Source organism: Hippopotamus amphibius, chromosome 12 (assembly GCF_030028045.1).
Source record: "Hippopotamus amphibius kiboko isolate mHipAmp2 chromosome 12, mHipAmp2.hap2, whole genome shotgun sequence".
NCBI lineage: Eukaryota > Metazoa > Chordata > Mammalia > Artiodactyla > Hippopotamidae > Hippopotamus > Hippopotamus amphibius.
In genome coordinates, this window is record NC_080197.1 from 22114013 (window position 1) to 22135153 (window position 21141).

The 21141-nt window shown below is 49.3% G+C and overlaps 1 protein-coding gene across 1 annotated transcript in view; it reads right to left on the reverse strand.

The window, feature by feature from the left end:
• Positions 1-20514, reverse strand: part of BPI (bactericidal permeability increasing protein) — a 29510-nt gene extending 8996 nt beyond the window's left edge. Inside the window, exons 1-10 of the mRNA XM_057702272.1 lie at positions 20116-20514; positions 17532-17646; positions 16127-16255; positions 14493-14654; positions 12888-12951; positions 7484-7547; positions 5988-6079; positions 2891-3067; positions 1800-1859; positions 293-460 (exon numbers count right to left, since the gene is read on the reverse strand). Of these exons, the coding sequence (XP_057558255.1) occupies positions 293-460; positions 1800-1859; positions 2891-3067; positions 5988-6079; positions 7484-7547; positions 12888-12951; positions 14493-14654; positions 16127-16255; positions 17532-17646; positions 20116-20245 (1161 nt within the window). The 5' untranslated portion in view covers positions 20246-20514. The remainder of the gene's footprint in view (positions 1-292; positions 461-1799; positions 1860-2890; positions 3068-5987; positions 6080-7483; positions 7548-12887; positions 12952-14492; positions 14655-16126; positions 16256-17531; positions 17647-20115) is intronic.
• Between the last annotated feature and the right edge of the window lie 627 nt (positions 20515-21141).

Sequence of the window (21141 nt, forward strand, 5' to 3'; positions counted from 1 at the left end):
TGAACGCCTAAATGAATGAATGAACACACCCACAGATATGTAATTGAATGACCAAAGATGTGAGTGAATGAACTGGAAACAGTACACGTATTTCAAGCCAATGCATAATGGAGAGAATGAACGCCTGTAGAAATGAGAAACAGTAGGACAGTGGCTCCAGTCTCAGGTCCTGGAAACACAGAGTCCAGGTTTGAGTCTTGGGGAGGATTCACACTGGGCCCCCTGACTCTGAGGGCAGTGCTCCCGGCCCTGTCCAGGGCTCCCCATCTACTCTCACCTGGGAACAGCTTACCATCTCAAGCAGGAAGATGGGGACCAAGGAGGAGTTCGGGAGGACAGCAAAGGCCTGGGTATCCAGGGCAAAGGTGAGGACAAGGCCGGTGGGGTGCACGGTGAGGTTTGGCGGGGAGGAGGCCCAGATGAGGAGCTGCATCTCCATGTCGGGGAACATCTTGGCCACCTGCAGTCCCCAGTGGGGACAGCCAACAAAAGAGGCAATTTCATTAAAATGTTTCTGTTGGTAAACCCAATCTTGTCCTGGTCCTGCATAAACACCTCCAATGTCTTCCCAGTACTTTTGGAATAAATCCTAACGACTGCACAATTCAGCACCCGGCCCCCTGCCAACCTCACCCCCCCACACTTCCATCACTTGTCCTCTAACTCCAGCCATAAGGGACTTCTCTTCCTCAAATATGAGCTGCTCTCTTTCCATCTAAAACCCTTTGCACTCTTTGTTCCCTCTCCCTGAATGCTTGTCCTGTATTCTTCCCTAGCATGGCTCTTTCCCTTCCTTCAAGTCTAGAGAGCAGTGGTGACTTCAAGGGGGAACAGAGGAGAGCTTTGCTAACAGCCCCATCTCTGCTAGCCTCCAATCACACCTGCTCCACATCAGTACCTCCTGTATAGAGATTTCTGGAAGTGCCACCACCAAAGAGGCTATTATGGACTAAATATTTGTGTCCCCTCCACCCCCAAATTCATATATTGAAGCCCTAACCCCTGGTGTAGCTGTATTTGGAGATGGAGCCCTAAGGAAGTAATTAAGTTTAAATGAGGTCATCAGGGTGGGGCCCGATCTAATCCGTGTCCGAATAAGAAGAGACACCAGAGCTTCCTTGCTCTCTCCCCATGTGCTCAGCGGAAAGGCCATCTGAGGACACAGCAAGAAGGCAGCCAACTACAAGCCAGGAAGAGAGCCCTCACCAATAACTGAACCTGCTGGCACCTTGTTCTTGGACTTTTTGGTCTCCAGAACTGTGAGAAATAAATTTCTGTTGTTTAAGCCAGCCGGTTTGTGGTATTTCCTTATGGCAGCCCAAGCAGACTGAGACAGAGGCCTTCCTTGGCTGCCTTGTCTAAAGTGACCTCATCAACTTAAGCCAATAAGTGTTGGCTTTACTTATCACAGTCTGCATTTGCTTTTTTATTGTTTTGGGTGCCTGAACGATAATTTTCTCTCTCCACTGGACTGGAGCTCCAGGAGGGCAGGGATATGGTCTGTTTTGCTGGGTACCCAGCACAGAGCCCTGGACATATGGTGGGCACTCAATAAATATCTGTCGAATGGATGAGCCCTCAGCATCTGTCCTCACACCTGGTCACGTGGGTGCTTGGAGCCTTTCCCTATATTGGGGATGGGCTGCGCAGAGCTGTTTCCACACTCGCAGGCTGGGCTGCCTTTGGATCTGGAGTAGGCGGTTGGGCGCTCTCAGCAGGCTACTCAGCAGAGCCCTGTCTTCCCCAGTTGCCCCAGGCCTCCTCGTGAGCTGAGTAAAAGGGAGTAGGTCCTTTCCTACCTGGGGTATGAGGGTTCCGAAGAATTTGGTTGTCAGGCGGAACTTGGATTCCTTTGGAATCTGTAGCGAGGGAAGAAGAGAAAAGGATCTTGGAAGATTATGTTATACATTGGGGGGCAGATTCCATATGAAGGGTGAGAGGCTGAATATACAAACAGACCTTGGCCAGACCATATATGACAATAGAATGCCGACCCAGAAGGATTAGGACATGATCAGGGACTGCTAGCTTCCCTATTTTTTGCCCCGAAGAAGTCAGATATGCTCCCCAAGTCAATCACATAGGAGGCCCGGCTTCTGTTAGCCCACCTCCAGCTTCCCCACACCAGCAAGCTCCATAAGAGCCTGCCTGAAGCTCTCCCTTGTTTTCACTGTAAAGCTTTCCTGTCCCCTGCCTGCCTTTGAGTCTCTGCCAAATGCGAGTAATGAAGGTTGACTCCCTTGCCCTGAAGAGTGCTTGGTCAGGTGGTCTTTGTTTATTTCCACAGGGGGGCACGTGGGGGCTCAGCATGGCTTTGGTGCATCTATGGAGAGGGAGGATCTGGCATCTCCTCCGGGAGCCACATAGGAGGAAACCTGCATGCGTGGTGACCAGGGTGGGATCAGGTTGCCCCTAGACCCTGGAGAGGATGGTCATTTCCTCACTTTACAGATGGGTAAACTGAGGCCCAGAGCAGGACCCAGCCACAAAGATAGAGACAGAGGCAATGAGGATGATGATACGGTGATACTATGGTAAGACTGAATTACAGACCAGCACGTGGCAAGTACTTGGTTAATGCTGGCTGTTACTCTTAGTGTTCAGAGGACTTCCTCCATCCTAATCACTCTTATCTCATTTAACCCTCGTGACACCCTTTGGAGGAAGTTACTGATGTTTTATAGATGAGGAAACTGAGGTTCTGAGAGGCTGAATAACCACCTAAGGTCACCCAGCTGCAAAAGAGAAGAGCCGGGATTTGAACTCAGGTCTGGCTGACTCTGGAGTCCAGACCTGGGTCTCCCCCGGGGTGAACCAAGACTCAGATCCAGACCGTCTACGGCACTCTGAGCCTGGTGCTCTTCCCACATCCATCCCTGCCTGGCCTTACCATGTCATCCTTGAGGGTCAGATTCAGGACTCCAGCCTTTTGGTACACGAGCCCGGCCGTGTTGAAAAAATATTCAGAGATGCCCAGGTACACCATGCGGTCGTGGTCGGTGGGAAGGGTCAGCGCTGGAGGAGCAAAGGGAGGGAGGCTGCGGTGGGCCAGGCTGAAAAACTCCCCCTGGAGAGGGAAGCAGCAGAGTGAGCCCGGGCGTCCTTCAGGAATTACAATTCAATGACTCCATTCCAAGAAAAAAATGGGCTGAGGATACCAGTCATGTATTCCCAGAGAAGAAAGCCATAGTCAGAAACTAACAATAGCATCGCCTCCTGGTGCTAGTTTCTAAGTGCTTTTCCCACCAACCCTGTGAGGCAGGTGAGATTATACTCATTTTGCAGGAGAGGACACTGAGGCTCAGGGAGGTGAAGTGACTTGGCCGAGGTGACACGAAAGGCTAAGTGGCAGAGTCAGGAACTGAACCCAGGCATCCAGGGTCTGACACGCACACTCTCGACCACGCCGTTGGCTCTGCCTCAACCTTGCAAAGAAGCACAGAAATTCTCCTAAGAGCACAAGAAGATTCTGTTTGGTTGTTTTCAGCTATCAAATTCGCAAAATTTTCAAGAGAGAAATAAACTGTTTCAAGTGTGTGTGTATTTTAAGCTCATGCTATCCAGTTTTTGGTGAGAGCATTCACATGCTGTTGGAAATACATGGTCATATTTCTGAAGAGCAATTTGGCAACAGGCTGCAAAAACAGATCATTTATTTAGCTAAAAAAATAATAATGTTGAGTTATAAAAAAGAAAATTATAGATGCATACATATGTTAAATACCATTTATGTAAAATTTAAAGGCCTATAAAACATACTTTGTAAGAATTACTGACACACAGAGATATGTAGCAAAAGTATAAAAACACAGGCAAGAAGGACACACAGAGACATCATCAGTGTGATTCCCTGGGGAGTAGAAGCTCCCCCAAGGGGGCCTCAGCTACTTATTTCTACAAAGTTTCATTTCAAAAAAAATCAGAGGTGAGTGTGACAAAATGGTAACATGTCAAATCTGGATGGTGGGTACATGAGAATGTGTAATATTCTCTGTACGTTTGGATCATTTCATTATTTACAGTTAATGACTGTGACACCCATAGTATAGAATAAATACCATATGCAACTCTTAAAAATATCAGATGTAAAAAAGACAAAAAAAGAAAAAAAAAAGAAAAACAAAAATAAAAATAACAGGTGGACCTATGTACCAACCAGGAACAATCTCTAATATATATCATTAGGTGAGAAAAGCAAGTGAAGAACAGTGTGTATTCATTCGTGCAAACAGATTCTCAGTAAAACTAGACAGGCTTTCACGTATGTGTATGTGAGTGCTTAGGACCAGGGGACTGGAGGGTTAATACCCCTCCACACTGACGGCTGTTAGCTCTGGGCTGGAGCCCCGAGTCAGGGTGGGGGACAGTAAATGGGACATTCTCATTCACTAGGGATAATTGGGTATTGTTTTAATCCTTTATTCCATCATATCACTTAGGTTTTTAAAAAGTATACTATTTGGTCCACCAATTTCACTTCTAGGAAATATTCAAAGATGCGCAGAAATCCAGCTACAAGGATGTTCGAGGCAGCTCTGGTTACATTTGTGGGAAAAAATGGAAAGAGCCCAGACACCCCAGGAGGGGGCACTCTCCACATACCTTATCACAAGCTGTCCAATGAAAGACCCAAGAGCCAGCAAAAGAGCTACAGGAGGACATTTCATTGATAGATGTTCACATTATACTGTTCTGGTTTTAAAAGTTGTAAAGCAGGATATGAAATATGACTTGTATACATGTATTTGTGTGTATTTACTTCTATGTCTATATATGTGGTTTTTATGTGTATTTGTTTATGCCTACATATGTGTTTTTGTTTCTGCCTATGTTGTGTGTGTGTGTGTGTGTGTGTGTGTGTGTGTGTGTGATTTCCTGGGTCTGGGCAGAGACAAGGATTGGAGGGTTGGAGGAATGTAACCTGTGTGTCAACAGTGCAGATCTCTGAGTTGTAATATTCAGGTAATCTCTCTTTCCTTCTTCTTTTCCTCTTTCCCTTCCTTCCCTCCATTTATTTCTCTGCTCCTTTGTGGTTTCTACACTTTCTTTTTGACATCAAGTATGTTTTCAAACAAATAAGTAAATAGTAAACAAACACATCAATTGTGGAGGGACTGAGGTACATCTGGAGGGCATTCAGGAAGTGGGACTTCCAGCTAAGGAGGTCAGGCAAAACTGCTCGGGGAGCAACACCCCAGCCCAGCCCACTGGAGGATAAGAAGAAGCCAGCGGGGTGGAGGAGGGCATGGAAGGGAGGGGAGTCCAGGCAGGGGGAATGGACGGGACAAAGGCCCTGAGGTGGGGACTAGCTGGTTGTGTTGAGGAGGTGCAAGGCTGGTGAGTCTGGTTGGAGAGTGGGGAGTGAGGGGGAAAGTGGCATAAATGAAACTAACTCCATCCATCCATCCATCCATCCATCCATCCAATATATATTTACGGAGCACCTATTATGTGCCAAGCATAGTTCTAGGTGCTGCACGTAGAGTAAAGAACAAAGCAATCACAGCCCCTTTTCTTTCATCTTATTGAGGAAGACAGGCTTGTGACTGTGTGTGCATGCAGGCACATGTGGAATAAGTGCTACTGAGAAAAATAAAGCAGGATATAGGGGAAGAGGAGGGCGTTATTTTAGCAAGAGTGGTCTGGGAGGGCCTCTCTAGGGAGAGGAATATTTGAGCAAAGACTTGAAGGAAGGAAGGGAGAGTTTCTGTGGATATCTGGGCAAAAGCCTTCTGTTTAGAAGCAGCAGCAAGTGCAAAGGCCCTGAGGAGGGAGCAGTCATAGCGCATTTCAGGAATAGCAGGAAGGCCAGTGTGATTGGAGCCGGGAGAAGTTGCGGAGAGTGGACTGGGGAGAGCAGCGAGGATGAACAGGAAGGGGTGGGGTCATTGTAAGATCTGTCTCCAAGGGTACTGGGGTGCCCCGGGGATGGGGAGGGGGTCTGAGGCAAAGGTATGAGGGTGTATGATTCTTGGTGTAAGTCTCACCTTCAGCAGCCCATCCAGGTTATCAGCTGTGGCTCTTGGAGGTGCCACTAGAGAGTAATCGATCCCGGCCACATTGTCTATTTTGGTTGTCACTAGGGGGAAAGAAGATGGACCATCAACTGGCTCCCCGTGGCAGCATCTTTGGGGCTTGCAATGCAGGGGCAGCATCCCCTAAAGTTGAATCAAGACCTGTAGTGCTAATTCCATTCCCATCTCCTCCAGGGAGCCCTCCTTGAGCTCTCTTTAAAGGAAAAGGAGCCCACACCCCACATTCACTGACATCATCTCTCTCCCTTCTTCTAACAGCCCTGAGACGTGGCTAAAACAAGAATCAAGAAGCAGAAAGACATGGGCTTGAATTGAACTCTATGTGACCTTGGACAAGTCCTTTCACTTCTCTGAGCCACCTTTTTTCATTTGTAGGATGGGGTACTACTGGTGACCTTGCAGATACCCTGTGCATGGTAGGAGCTCAAAAGCCAGAAGGGATCATTATTAGCAGTGATAATATCCCAGGCTGAGCCCAGACTGACTTCAGGCCTGAACCATTTCTCTGTTTCCCAGTAGTAATCAATGAGGATTACATACATATTGGTTCCTCCTTTAGCCTTTCCTTCCCACATTAGAGGGGAATAAACTGTCTCAGAAAAGGTAACTAGTCTAAGATGGCAAAGCTGGTGACAAGGCTGGGACTCAAGTCAAACCCTTTTTCCTGCCTGGTGAGGGCAAACCTTGGACACTGCGACTGCACTGAACACAACCAGGATGGGCCCTATGCCTGGAGGGGCTGGGGCGGTCCTGGAGGAAGGGAATGTATCTGAAATGGACATGTATCATGTGCCAGCTACGCCAGGCTCCACGGGGAGGAAGCCCAGGTAGCAGTTTGGGGCACAGGCTCTGGAGTAGGAAAACCTGGATTTTGGATCCTGTTTCTGCTTCTTACTGGCTCCGTGACCTTGGGCAAGTCACAGCTCCTTTCTGAGCCTCAGTTCCTTGATAGTAAAAGTGGGAGAAAACAGTGACCTTGGTGGGGTGTTGGGAGGCCGAGAGGAAGTAGTTCTGCTGGGAACGTGACAGATGGTGAACACGTAGCCAGATGGGTCCTCCCCCACCTACTGCAGCCCTTCACAGTTCACCAGGCACTTGGGGAAAGAGAAGATTGTCCCCATTTTAAAGATATGGAAACTGAGGCCCCGAGAAAGGAAGTGATCAGCCTCAGATCTCAGGCCAACTGTGTATCTCTGGCTTCAGAGAGCTGCAGGTATTTGTGTTTGGCCCCTGCAGGGCTGCTTTTCCTTTAAACTTCTGGGCCTGCCACAAGGACCTGGCCCAATAAGGATTTGATGCCAATTGCCATTTGAGAATAACCTGTGTTACCCATTCCCACCCAAGTCCAGGCCTGCCTAGGAAACTTGCTGGCTCCATCACATTCTCCCTTGTTTCCCTCCCCCCCTCCCCCTTCTACCCCAGCCTCCTGAACCCCACCCAGCCCTTACCTGGCAGTGTCTGGAAATAAGGTTGCAGCTTGGAAGATACAGTACTGGTCACTACCTCGCAGATCTGGGGAGAACAAAGAACTGATGAGGGAAGGCTTCCTATAGTGGAAAATGTTTTTTGGGAATAATTATCTGGACATGTTTCACTTTTCTTGAATGTTTCCTTGAAAATCATGTAACTACTCAAGTTTGCCTTTTCTCTTTGGCCATCAGGAAGCTCAGAGTCCAAATGTAGCTTGGAAATAGTAACTGTATATGACTGTATGACCTGCATGTCTGCATTTTATTTCCTACTCTGGTATGGAGATTTCCTGATGGGGATTTACGCTTTCTATTTTTTAATGTGGGATTTTCTTGTTTGTGCTCAGATTCTTTAGGGAATGAGGCAGTGAAAAAACAAACAGGAGGTGGTCAGGGGTCAGCCTTCCCCTGTGTGTGCTTCTAAGAGCAGGGGGCAGGCCCTCTGCTCAGGTCTGGGTGGGCACCCTCATCTTTGCTTTGTGTGGCCAGAGAAGACGTCTCAGCTGTCCCCTCCCCCATAACTCATAGGGGAACAAGCACTGGTCTGAGAACCCCTGGGCCACATGTTGATTTTGCCACTGAGGAAGTAACTCCATTTCTGTAAGAAACGGGACCCCTATTTTCTCATCTGTAAAATGGAGCACTGCACATTATATTTCCATTCCACTTGCTCTTCTGGAATGTGGCCCTACCACGCCCACCAAGAGGTGGTGTCTGTGAACTCTCCCCTACAGTCGGGGTGGGTGGGGTGGCAACTTGATTCTAACGAATAGAACACGGAGGAAGTGACATTGTGTAGCTTCCCAGGTGAGGTCATAAAAGGCTATGTAGCTTCCACTTTGGTCTCTTGAGATGCTTCCCCTTGGAATCCAATTGACATGCTGTGCGAAGCCCCAGACCTATGGAGGGGCCACGGGTAGATGCTCCAGTCAACAGCCCCAGCTCAGCCCAGGCACCATGGACAGGAGAGAAGTCCCAGCTGGATGACTCTAGCCCTGAGCTTTAGAGCTTTCCCAGGTGAGGTGCATTTGTCATGGAGCAGAGAAAAGCTACACTGGGCCCAGTGTGCCCATTGATTTCCTGGTCCACAGAATCCATGACTCTTATCATGTGGTCGTTGCTGGATGACACTGTATTGGGGCTATTTGTTTTGAAGTAATAGCTGGAATATAGGCTACAAATCACAGGCTTCCCTCATTTGAACCACTGGGGCTTATGGGGGTCCCTCCACCTACTGCAGTAGGTGGTGATGGTCAGATAAGCCCCCACCTTCACCATGTTGCTCTCTCCATGTCTTTTTTATTTTTTTAATAAATTTATTTATTTTCTTGGCTGTGTTGGGTCCTTTTTTGCTGTGCGCGGGCTGTCTTTTTAGCTGCGGTGAGTGGGGGTTACTCTTCGTTGTGGTGCACAGGCTCCTCATTGCCGTGGCTTCTCTTGTTGCGGAGCACGGGCTCTAGGCACGTGGACTTCAGTAGTTGCAGCACATGGGCTCAATTGTTGTGGCTCACGGGCTCTAAAGCGCAGGCTCAGTAGTTGTGGTGCATGGCTTAGTTGCTCCAAGGCATGTGGGATCTTCCTGGAGCAGGGATCGAACCCATGTCCCCTGCATTGGCAGGCAGATTCTCAACCACTGGGCCACCTAGGAAGCCCTCTCTCCATGTCTTGAACAACCTCATTCATCTAACTGCACCTCTCCCATCCTTTCCCTTCTTGACTGTTGGGCAGCTCCTGGCACGATGGACCACTGTCTCCCAGAAATACTCCTTCTAGCGTCTTCTGACCAAGGACCCTCCCTGCTCTCCGTCTGGCCCTCCACCCCCTCTTCCCTTGTGGAGATGCTAATCTCCTGGGAGTCCCCGCTCCTTCCACTCACGCACTCCTCCAAGCTTGCCATGCATGCCCATGGCCCCTGCGAGACATGGCTGGTCCACCCGCAGGTCACCTGAACCTGGTGTGGCAGCTCCCCACACACCCAGCAGTTCTCACTGCCTGAGGACTTTCTCTACTCCCTGGACCTTGCTCCAAAGTGCTAAGGAGTTACAGCAGCCAGAAAGAAGGGTGAGTTGGTACATAAAAACACAGCTTCCCCACCCCTTTGGGACAGTTGGGAGGTGTGTGTCCCTAAGTCCCGCAGGACCGAGCCCCAGCTGCGCACAGGAGTAGCCCACTCAGCAATGCTCCTGTCCCCGACTCCCTTCCCCAGCCCTCACCTGGGATCCCTGCCCAATAAACTACTTGCACCTGAATCTTTGTCTCAGCCATGTCTGGGGGTGGGGGGCACCCAAGCTGGTCGCCTGCTCCATGCTCCCAACATGCGACCAACACCCAGACCTTGGTTTGCAGCCAGACCTCTCCCATGAGCTCCAGCCTGAGGGTCCAGGTGCCTCCTGGACCAAGTCCCTGGATGTCCCACAGGCCCCCAAGGCCAGCACATCCCAGCCAGACCCCTCAGGCTCCTATTCCTCTGCAGTGCTGCCCCTCCTATCTACTCAGAGGGCACCTCTATACTTCCCTCCCTCCTTCCCCATTGTCAGTCAAGTTATTTTATCTAGGGGCTGGGAGACAGGAAGGAAAGGAAGGAAGGAGGGTGAAATTTTGCTTTTCCTGGAGGGTGTTTCTATCACATAAAATTCTGGATGTTCCAAGGGGATTGAGAATGTCATTGTCAACAGTTTGGAGGTTCCTTAAAAAACTAAAAATAGAACTACCATATGATCCAGTAATTCCACTCCTGGGCATATACCCAGAGAAAACCATATTCCAAAAAGAAACGTGTACCATAATGTTCATTGCAGCATTATTTACAATAGCCAGGACATGGAAGCAACCTAAATGCTCATCAACAGAGGAATGGATAAAGAAGATGTGGCATATATATAATGGAATATGACTCAGCCATAAAAAGGAATGAGATGGAGCTATATGTAATGAGGTGGATAGACCTAGAGTCTGTCATACAGAGTGAAGTAAGCCAGAAAGAGAAAAACATATATGCTAACTCATATATATGGAATCTAAAAAAAAAAAAAAAAGGTACTGATGAACCCAGTGACAGGGCAAGAATAAGGATGCAGATGCAGAGAATAGACTGGAGGACAAGGGGTTGGGAGGTCGGGGGGCGAAGGGGAAGCTGGGACGAAGTGAGAGAGTAGCACAGGTATATACACACTACCAACTGTAAAATAGATAGCTAGTGGGAAGTTGCTGTATAACAAAGGGAGATCAACTCTATGATGGGTGATGCCTTAGAGGGCCAGGACAGGGAGGGTGGGCGGGAGTCGCAGGAGGGAGGGAATATAGGGATATATGTATAAATATAGCTGATTCACTTTGGTGTACCTCAAAAGCTGGTACAAGAGTGTAAAGCAATTATACTCCAATAAAGAGCTTAAAAAAAAAATGTCATTCTCAGAGAAGCCCGTGCTCCTGCTCCAAATGACCCAAAGGTGAGAAGGGGCGGGCAGCCACCCGGCAGCGAGGGGTGGGGGGTGTGTACAGGTGGAGTGGGGCAGGTGGACACCTGGCTGCCAGCCCTCCAGTGCCACACACCGATGAGGGTCACCAGGGGGCTCCAAAACACAGCAAATCATATCCCAGCCTGGCGCCTGGCTCCCTGCTGCCCTCCTCCTCTGCCCCAGCCCCGTCCACACCCTATACAGACTCTTTCTTCCCTCTGCATTCTTCCTTCCTGCCCTTCTCTCTGTATTCTTTGGGAGTGGACTCCTCAGATCACTCCTCTCCATATCCAGACCTTCCTAACATCATGGACACCCTGACATTCCATCCATCCATCCATCCACCCATCCATCCATCCAATCTTCTAAAAAATATCTTGGACTGATTAAGAGCTTCACTTCTGGGGTGGGGTTGGGTTTGAAGCGCAGCACTATCACTTCCTCTGTCTGTGTCTCAGTTTACTCACCTGTAAAATGCAGGTGATCATGACAGCAACCCCCCATAAGGATTTTGTGGGGAATGAATACAATAGAATCCTTGGAGAGTTCTTAGCGTAGTGCAAGGCCGCTGTAAGCACTTGGTGTATGTAGGTCCTCCTCCTCCTCCTCATTTCACCATCACCATCCTCACCAGCAGCAGGAGCTCTATTACTGTTTAGCTTGGCTGCTTTCAAGGGGTCACTCATTCTTAAGGTGTTTACCAAGAAATAATCTGTTTTAATAGTCCCATGTGTTAAATACATGTTAACACTCCCCTCATAATATTACTTAATTACAAAGACAGTCTAGGTATGGGTGAGCCAGCCTGGTGGGGAGCCTGCCCTATCTTAGTAATCCTTACAATGGCTTGCTGAAGAAGGTCTCAATGTCCCCATTTTACAGATGGTGAAACTGAGGTTTGGAAAAGTCAAGTGATTTGCTTAAGATCACATAGCTAAGCCCTGGAGGCAGAATTAAAACCCAGAGACCCTGACTCTAAAACCCATTTTATAATCTGCTCTGTTATGCATTTTGACCACCAGGCATGGATTTTTTTTTTTTTTTTAACTTTTGACAGAGTGCCTTCAGATAGATGATCTCATTTGACCGATGTCTCCCTACCCACATTGTCAGTGCCTTTGACTGAGAGACCAAGGTCTCCCACCTGGAAGACTGTACAAGCCTCCTCAGTCTCCCCAAGACTCCTGCCCCTGCTTTTTGGCTCCTCCAGCCATTCTCATGGCAGCCAGAGAAATTGTTCTAAAGCACAGATCTGGCTAGGTCATCCCCTTACCTAAAACCTTCAATGGCTCCCTATTGCCCTCTGGAGAAAGTTCCCTTGGCTTGGGAGACAGGCTCAGGGGTTTCCTGGAAGCTGACAGTTTATTAACGTGAAACTAGCCCAAGGCATGAACCCTTTTCTCAGCTGAAGAGGTTGGCTTATGGGGGTGAGGGTTAGGGTGAAGGCAGGGTTGGGGAGCACTGGTCCATGTCTGTCTTTTGTGCCAATTCCAGCCTCAGGACATAGTTTGGCCTTATTCTAGTCTAGCAGCTTCATCAGTTGCATGTTTTCTGGGTGGTGACCACCACCAAGGAGATTCAGGCGTGGGGGTGGGGAAGGAGGCTGGAGGGCTATGAGAAGAAGGGCTCAGTGTGAGAGAAAGGTAGTTTCTCTGTAGGGAGGAGCAACGGGGGAAGAACACAGGTGGTCCAAGCATGGGGGAGTTTGCTGTGCGTGTGTGACGTGACCCTTTCTTAGTTTCTCACTGCATCTCCAGGAAAATTGACATGACTGCTTTTCAGAGCTGAATGTGTGCTTTCCAAGGGCTGTGAGGACTGCTGGAGAGGTCTGGATGAGAGCAGAAGTGTCTAGCAATGCGTGAGGTATGTGGACACGGAGGGTCCCACCCGCTCTGACAGGGGGTGAGGCTCTGAGCCCCTCCTACCTCGCTGTCCATGGCATTTCTGAGTGAAGACTCGAATTCTTTGTGGAAGAGTTGGATCAGCCACCTGGAGATTAACACGGAGGGACATGCGTGAGGCTTCCCCCGTGTCCCCGGGCTGCATTCAGAAGGCTACCTCCTCTGGGAAGCCTCATCCAAATAGGCATAACCACCCTCATCCTTGGGCTCCAACTCCGCAAACCCCCATTAGACACTTCTTCCCCCGTGTGCAGTGACCTGTTCGTGAGGTGATTTCTTCAACAGGTGCTCTGCTGGACCCCTTTCCCATCTCAGCCTCATTCCTCACCACTCCCTCTCTCTCTCTTTGTACTCCAACCACACTACTCTGCCATATCTTCTTGTGTCCTGTGCTTCCTCCCACCACAGGGCCTTTGCACATGCTGTTCGCTCTGCTTAAAACACCCACTGTCCCCAATCTAATTAACTCCTACTTATTCTTTTCATCTCAATTCAAATGTCATTTCATCAAAGAACTGACCAGCCCCCAGATGAGGTCAGATCCTCCTATTCTATGTGTTCACTGCACTTTGTAACTCTTTTTCTTAGTTCTCATATTCTTTTGCAATTCTTTTTGAGCCATTCATTAATGCAATGATTTGATTAATGCTTGTCTTCCCCACAGGCTGGGAGCTTCAAAAGAACAGGGACTGTGTAGCTAAGAATCTGGGGCCTACGAGTCCTGAGCTGACTCCCTTCTCAATACTCACTAGGTATGAAAACTCAGGTTATTTCCTGTTCTTTCTGTGCCTCGATCTTCTCCTTTGAAAATAGGGTAATAATAGACTAACCTCGTAGAGTCATTGTGTGGATGGAATGAGATAAGGCACATGTTTGTAGCAGCGCCAGGCATGCAGTAAACCTCCAGTCGCTGCTAGCAAGGCCACAGTTTTAGTGATCACTACTATTTCCTGAGCACGATGACAAGCCTGGCACATAGAAGATTCTTAGTTGATGTTTGTTGGATGGACAAAGAGATGAGTGCCTACAGGCTTGTGGAAAAGATTGTGTAATGATGTATTTAAGTGTTTAGTGCAGAGCCTGGGGCGTAATAAATGCTCAGTAAAGTTTGCTGAATGAATATTGAATGAGCAAGTGACTCTTCAAGGCAGGGATGGTGTGTGTTCCATCTGTGGATCCCTGTCCCCTCCTTACACCTGAGGCCTCTGGATGAGGCCTGGCATGGAAGTGACTTTGGGGATGTGTTTTCTGAATGCAAGAATGACTAGGAAAATCCTTGGACTGCCCTGGTGGTGCAGTGGTTAAGACTCCACACTTCCAATGCAAGGGCCCAGGTTCAATCCCTGGTCAGGGAACTAGATCCCACATGCATGCTGCAACTAAGAGTTTGCATGCCACAACTAAGGAGGCTGCCTGCCACAACTAAGGAGCTGGCAAGCTACAACTAGGGAGACCTGGAGCCGCAACTAAGGAGTCAGTGAGCTGCAACTAAGGAGCCCGCCTGCTGCAACTAAGACCCAGCACAACCAAATAAATAAATAAAATAATAATAATAATAGTGGTTCTCTTAACAAAAATGATAAGGACAATCCTGTCCCTCCTCCCACCCACAGCCCCTTGAGGTCATACCCCAGGCTGCTGCCCGAGATGTGTATGCGGACATTGTTGATGCGGCTGTTGCAGCTGGAGCAAGCAACGGTGGCGCAGCCCGAGGTAGGGTCATAGCCCAGCTTCAGAGCAGACACAATGGAGATGCCCTCCACACTCAGGTCGAAGTTGCCGCTGACTTTGCTGAAGGGAAACAAAAAGAAAAGACTTGGAGCAAGCATCCTCTTCTCGCTACCATCCAAACTTCACACTAATGCTGGAAGGTAGGTTTTGCTATTATTCCCACTCCAGATGAGGAGATGGAGTTCAGAGAGGGAAGGCAGCTTGCCCAAAGTCACACAGCAGCTGAATGAAAGAGCCAGGATTCCAACCCGAAGTGTGAACCCATGTCCTCCTGGCAAAACCCTGCTCTTACCCATTGCCTCAGACTCTGCCTGTGCTGTGTGGCGTTGGGAGTGTTTCTCAACCTCTCTGAGGTTTCCTTACCCAGACCCTGGACTAGCAGTGGGACACCAGCTTTTCCACTAGAAAGCTGAGTTTTGGGGGGCCAGTGACTTTAACTAATGAATGCCCTCATTCATCAAATGGGGTTAATAACCACTCCCTCAGGGATGAAATGAGTTTGGAATAAGACAGTGGGTATGAATGTAGTTTGTCAACTCTTCTATAATGTGAGGAAGTATTGTTATTATTTTTGTGTGTGGTCAGTAAGTGAAATGATAGATGTGAAAGAGTCCAAGTGAAGAATTAAGCAATTCTTATTGCGAGGAATGGACAGACCCTCCTGGTAACAGAGGGTAGACTCACAGCCCTCTCCTCACCAAAGTGTATTTTCTCCCCGGGTTCCCAACAAAGGAGAAGTTGCTAAAGTGACAGGTCAGTCTGAGCCACTCTCACTGCTGCACAAAGTCACTGCAGTGAGAGCCCAATATTTAGCTTCAGAGTTGTAGTTTGGAAGATTTGCCCCAATTTTCACCCTTCCCTGCGTCCATACCCTCGCCATTGCCTATCTTGGGGGGATATATGTGTATTTCCATGCTCCTGAGTTTGGACTTGGCCACATGACTTGCTTTGGCCAATGGCATATGAGTAGAAGTGACCATGGGCCAGTTCGGAGTCTAGGCCTTAAAGGCACCTGCAGGTTTCTGGTTGGCCCTTTTGCACTTCTGCCGTCACTAAGAACACGCTCTGGGTAGCCCACTGGTCCAGGGAGGAAGAGGAGATACAGGTGGAGCTGGGCTGCCCGCTTCAGTTGAGGCCAGCTTACATCAGGGGACCCTAGCCAACACATAGATAGGTAAGTGATGATATATGACTTGTTTTAGGTCATTGAGTTTGTGATGGTTTGTTACACAGCAATAGCTAACTGATAAAGGGGTAAACTAAAGGTCCCACTTAGCGTTCCATCCTAGCCACATGCACCAAGTCAGCCCTGCCAGTGTCCTGCTTTGAGATGTGGGAAAATGCTCAGCTATTAACCAGCTATTATGTTGCAACTTCTTTTGTGAAAACTCCCCCCAGGAACTTTGAGAGGGCAAATGGTAATGCGCCAGGCAAAAACTGGGCATTCTTGAGACCTTGGCTCTCATCTCTTCCAAATATCACCAAGAGCTCACCCACACACTCAGCGAACTTAACCGAGCTTGGAAACGCACATGAAATTCTTCCGTGCCTTCCATTTTCCACTGATCTTGATACTGGCATCTTTGATGGAGAGATCAAGGCCCTGATCGGGCAATGGTCTTATCTGGGAACTGGGAAGGTTGAATCCACGAATAACAATGCTGCAAAGAAGAAATGATCTGTTAGTCTCCTGGGTGTCCCCACGAGGACTCAGTCAATGGTCAGTGCAAACTCATTCCACTCCACCCTGGCCCTTTACCCCCTCCATCCCAAGAGAACCCAGAAGCTAAGAGAGTAACCTTGGGAACTCTGTGGCTAGGCTTTGAAGTCAGACAAATCTGCCTTTGAGTCCTGCTCTTCAGTTTACTATTGTGTGACCATGAGCACATCATTTAGTCATCCCGAGCCTCAGTTTCCTCATTTGTGAAATGGGCACAATAACCTCTATCTTGCAGTGTGTGTAATGATCAGTGAAGATAAAGTTGTCCTATTGACTCCAAGTTCTGTAAAGGATGGACTGCGTCTGCCTTTTTTCACTGTTGTAGCAAAGCCTGCTGAGTCAAACACACAGTAGGTGCTCAAAAATATTTGTTGAATGAGTGAGTGCCTAAAATTCTTTAGAGGACATTTATGGGGTTTCTCCCCAGCACCCACACCCACCTCTTGTGATAACAGAACTGCCATTTTGCTCTAAAGGAACCCTTTCGCCACATCTAGTCCATTTTGTTCCAAAGAAAGTAGACTTCATCACCATCTTTAGGGGGTGGAGCTTGCTGACTTGAATACAAGCTCATTTGCGTATTCTATTCCCCTGGCCACAGTGATTGGTCCAGGAGTGTATATATAACCGAAGATGGACCAATCAGAGTAAATCTTAGGAGTTTTGCTTGAGCTGTAAGGATAAGGCACCCTCCTCCCATGGGCTGGAAGTGCTGAGAAGATGCTGATGTCCTCTTTGCGGGGGCGCCCACCCAATAATTAGCCCTCCCCGAGGGAAGCGATTCTGAGAGGTGGCAGGAGAGAAACAGGGTCCAGTGACATTTGAGCCTGCCTCAAGCTGAACCTGAAGACAGATGATTCCAGGGACTTCTCAGTAGTGTGAGCAAATACATTCTGGTTCAGGCCACTTTGGAGTGGCTTTTCTGTCTTTGAAACCCTCACCCCTCCTAAAAAATCCTAATTACCGTAAGGGCTTGGCACAGAGTTAGGGGGCTCATGGCATCCCCGCAGGAGTCGTGGTGAGTGCCTGGAAGACAGCTGGCGTGGTTTCCTCCACATACAGGCTGCGGGTTTGGATGCCCTCGGGATGGTGTAAACGGTACCTCTGGGATCCTAACGTCCCTGAACTTAGGAGTTTGCGGCTCTGGGAGTCTAGGTCTTGGCAGCTCCAACACACAACAGTTCTGCACGCTGAGGCTGGAACTCGACAGGCCTTACCTATAGAAGTTATAATTCCCTTTCCCGAGGTACTTTATCTTAAAGCTCCCTGAGAAATCGGGAATCTTGATCTTCTCCAACTCCTTCTGCAGAGTAGCCACTCCCTGCTGGCAGGCTGAGGGGAGAGAGGGGAGGGATGGTCAGAGGTGCACAGCCTGTTCATAGCAGGGACCTTAGGATTGGAAAGGTCTAAAGCAGGGCTCAGCTAAGGGTTTTCATCAAGAGAATATTTTCTGCTTTGTGGGTCTTACTGTCTCTGTCACAACCACTCAGCTCAGACGTTATTGCACAAAAGCAGCCACAGAGAGTATGTCAGTGAATAGGTATGGCTGTGTTCAAATAAAACCGTACTGATGGACGCTGAAATTTGATTTTCATATCATTTTCACATGGCGTGAGATAGGACTCTTCTTTTGATTTTTTCCAGCTGTTTAAAAATGTAAAAGCCATGCTTAGTTCATGAGCTATGCAAAAACATGCGCTGGCCCAGATTTGGCCTGTGGGCTGTCATTTGCCAACCCCTAGTTTAAAATATCAATATCACCCTCTCCAAACACCCAGTCACGCATCCTGTGGGTGTTCATTGAACATCCACTCTGTGCTCTGCCCTCACACATACTCCATCACTCTGGCTTTTGGACTCTCTCACCACAGGACCTTTGCACGTACCATTCCCATTGCCTAGGAAACACTTTCCCCTCATTTTCACTTGGTCAGCTTCTAGTCAGCTCCATCATCACTTCCTCCAAGCACTTTCTGTGACCCAGTAGATGAGAGCAATCCCCCTTGTTATCATTCTCACGATGCTGTGGGCATCTCTTTGGAGCTTCTATTACCATATGTAATTATGCACTTATTCATGTTATTTTTGATTAATGTCTTTCTCCTTTACTAGATGTAAGCCCCCCAAGGTCAGTGGGAGATGTCACAGACATCCCCTATGTTTACCACAGTGACTGGAACTTAATATCTGTTGGCTGAATGAATGAATGTCCTGGGGTCAGGAATTCTGCCATCAGTTATTATGTGGTTGACAGCATCAAAGAACCAGTTAAAAGGCAACCACGTTAAGTGAAAAGATTAAGTAGTAAGATAAGAAATCCCAGGATTTGTGTTTTCCAAGAGCCAGTTAGGAAGCAATAATAATAATATTATTATTATTATTTATCAAGCTCTTACTCTGTGCCAGGCACAGTTCTGGGCTCTATACATGTATTAACTTACTGAATCTGAACCATTCTGGGTAGTAGGTCCTGTTACAGCTCCTAATTCACAGATGAGGAAGCTGAGAGTCAGAAAGGTGACCACACATCTGACAGGTGATGGCGGCAGGATTTGAATCCAGGCCTTCTGGCCCCAGAACCTGTGCCCTGGGATAGGCCTTCTGGGGGTTCAAAAGTAAACAATGCATAGATTGTCACTGCCCAGTGGGAAAATAAAATGTGGGAAGGCCACAATCTGTGGGTCTGCAGGGGCCAGGTCTAAAAAGGTCTCTAATGCCAAGCCCGGGACATCTTCTGAGGGCACTAGGGAGCCACTGGATAGCGTAAGTAGAGAGGGGTGTGAATAGAAGGGGGAACCGAGGCTGCTGTGTCAGAACATAGAGACTTCCAGGCTTAAAGGCCGAGCTCAAGCCTCTGCTTCCAAGAAGCCTTCAGGGTCACCCCAGTTCTGGGTACAGAGCAGGGCCAAAATCCTTTCTCCTACTTTATGGGGAGCCCTCCGTCTGCACCCTTGGGACTCAGAGATGTCCTGCCTGGGCTGGGGTAGGAATTTAGGGATGGGATGCCAGGTCCCTCTGGTCCTGTCCTGATTCCCCAGGGGTCCACCAAGCCTGAGATTCTGCCTCCTCCTTGGTCTGATTTCTCTGGTGCTGGCGCCCCACCCCCCCGCCCCAATTCTGCAAATCATCTCTCTGTCACTGAGAGGCAGCATCGAGCAGCCCCACTCTGGTACATCAGGCCAGCCCAGAGCTCAGATCCAGGCCACCCACTTCCCAGTCCCTCCTCCAAGTTTGTCTGCTCCTCTGTAAAGGTCGCTGCTAACAGTACGTCCTTGTAGCCCCGTGCCTGGCACCGATCTGAGCAGGTCAGGAGGCTGCTTCGTGCCACTCTCTCCTCTGTCTGGGCCTTGATGTGAGGCCTGGGGGACCCTCTCTGGCTCACCTAGATGGCTAGGGTGCACAGTATGGTGGCCAAGCCCCACCCGCTCCTCAGGGAGCCTGAGCTCTGCTCACACTGAAGACTGAGCCAGGGACCTCGAGACAAATGTCAGGGCTGAGAACCAGCTTGGAAGGAAGTGAAGGGCCCAGAAGCCCGAGTCGGGTATTGGGTAGAGGGAGGCGACCCTGAGCACTGGACTCAGAGTCCACCAGACCAGGGCTCCAGTCCCAGCGCTGCTGCGTCCCAGCCCTGTGACCTTGGGTAACTCACCTCACCTTCTTCACATGTAAGACAGGGGTAAGAGGGCCTCCTTGGGGGAACCGTGCGCAGGCCATACCCTGGATTTAAGGGGCTACACACAGTGGGCGCTCAATCAGTGCTCCTCAAAGGTGGGAGAGGAGGAAAGGCATGCATCCAGTTACCGTAGTCCAGGCCCTTCTGGGTGATCCTGGCCACGACGCCGGGGTTGGGGGTCGCCGTCACGGCCATGCCCAGGGCGGCCAGCACCACCAGGGGGGCCCACCTCTGCGTGTCGTCAGGGACCCTGGCCATGTCTCGTTCTGCAGAGCTGCCAAAACCTTGAGGCCTTGGAGAGGAACCAGGAACCTATAAAGGAGGCAGCTGGGAAACACAAGTCAGTAGAATGTAGAAAAGAGGAAGGAACTTGAGCAGGGGTGGGAGAGGGGGTGGACGGCTGCCTGCCTGCGGTTCCCTACCACGGTCGGGGCCACAGCCCCAGAGCAGCCGGACGTGGAGCCCGGGAGCCCTGAGTGTGTGTGTGGTGTAGTGTGATGTAGTGTGTATATATGTATGTGTGGTGTGTGTATGTATGTGTGGTGTGTAGCGTGTGTGTGTGGTGTGTGTAGGTTGAGACTCCTGGCTCTGGGCATCGTTTTCCTCCCTCAGCACCCCTCCCCGATCCCTGAACCTCCACCCAAATCCCTCTATCTAAGGACTTCCTGGAAGCTGCGTGGTAGGTACATCAGGGTCCATTATATTGTTCTTTCCTTTCTTATGTTCTATTGAAGCAGAGTTGACAAATAAAATTGGATACAGTTGGCCCTTGAACAGCACCACTTTGAACTGCGCAAGTGCACTTATGATACCGAGCAGGGCCCTGTGGGGCTCCTGGGCACAAAGCCTTTCTGTGTCCCCTATCTCTTTGATTATAGGAAACAGCCCTCATTCAGCCTCCATGACCTTCCCTGAGTCCCAGTGGGCAGATTCAAGCAGTGGTTAATTAGCAAAGGGAGGGGATGCGTGGGACCTGGGAGAAACAGGCAAGAGCAGCCTCGGGGCAGGTCCTGTTTCCCCAGCAACCATACACACAACAATGTCTTGGAGCTATTTTGCCGGAGTTGAAACCCCCACCAGGTGGGAGACGCTAATGATGAGCGATGGGATGCTGCCCACAAGCACGCAGACCCCAGACCCGTTGGACCTGAAGG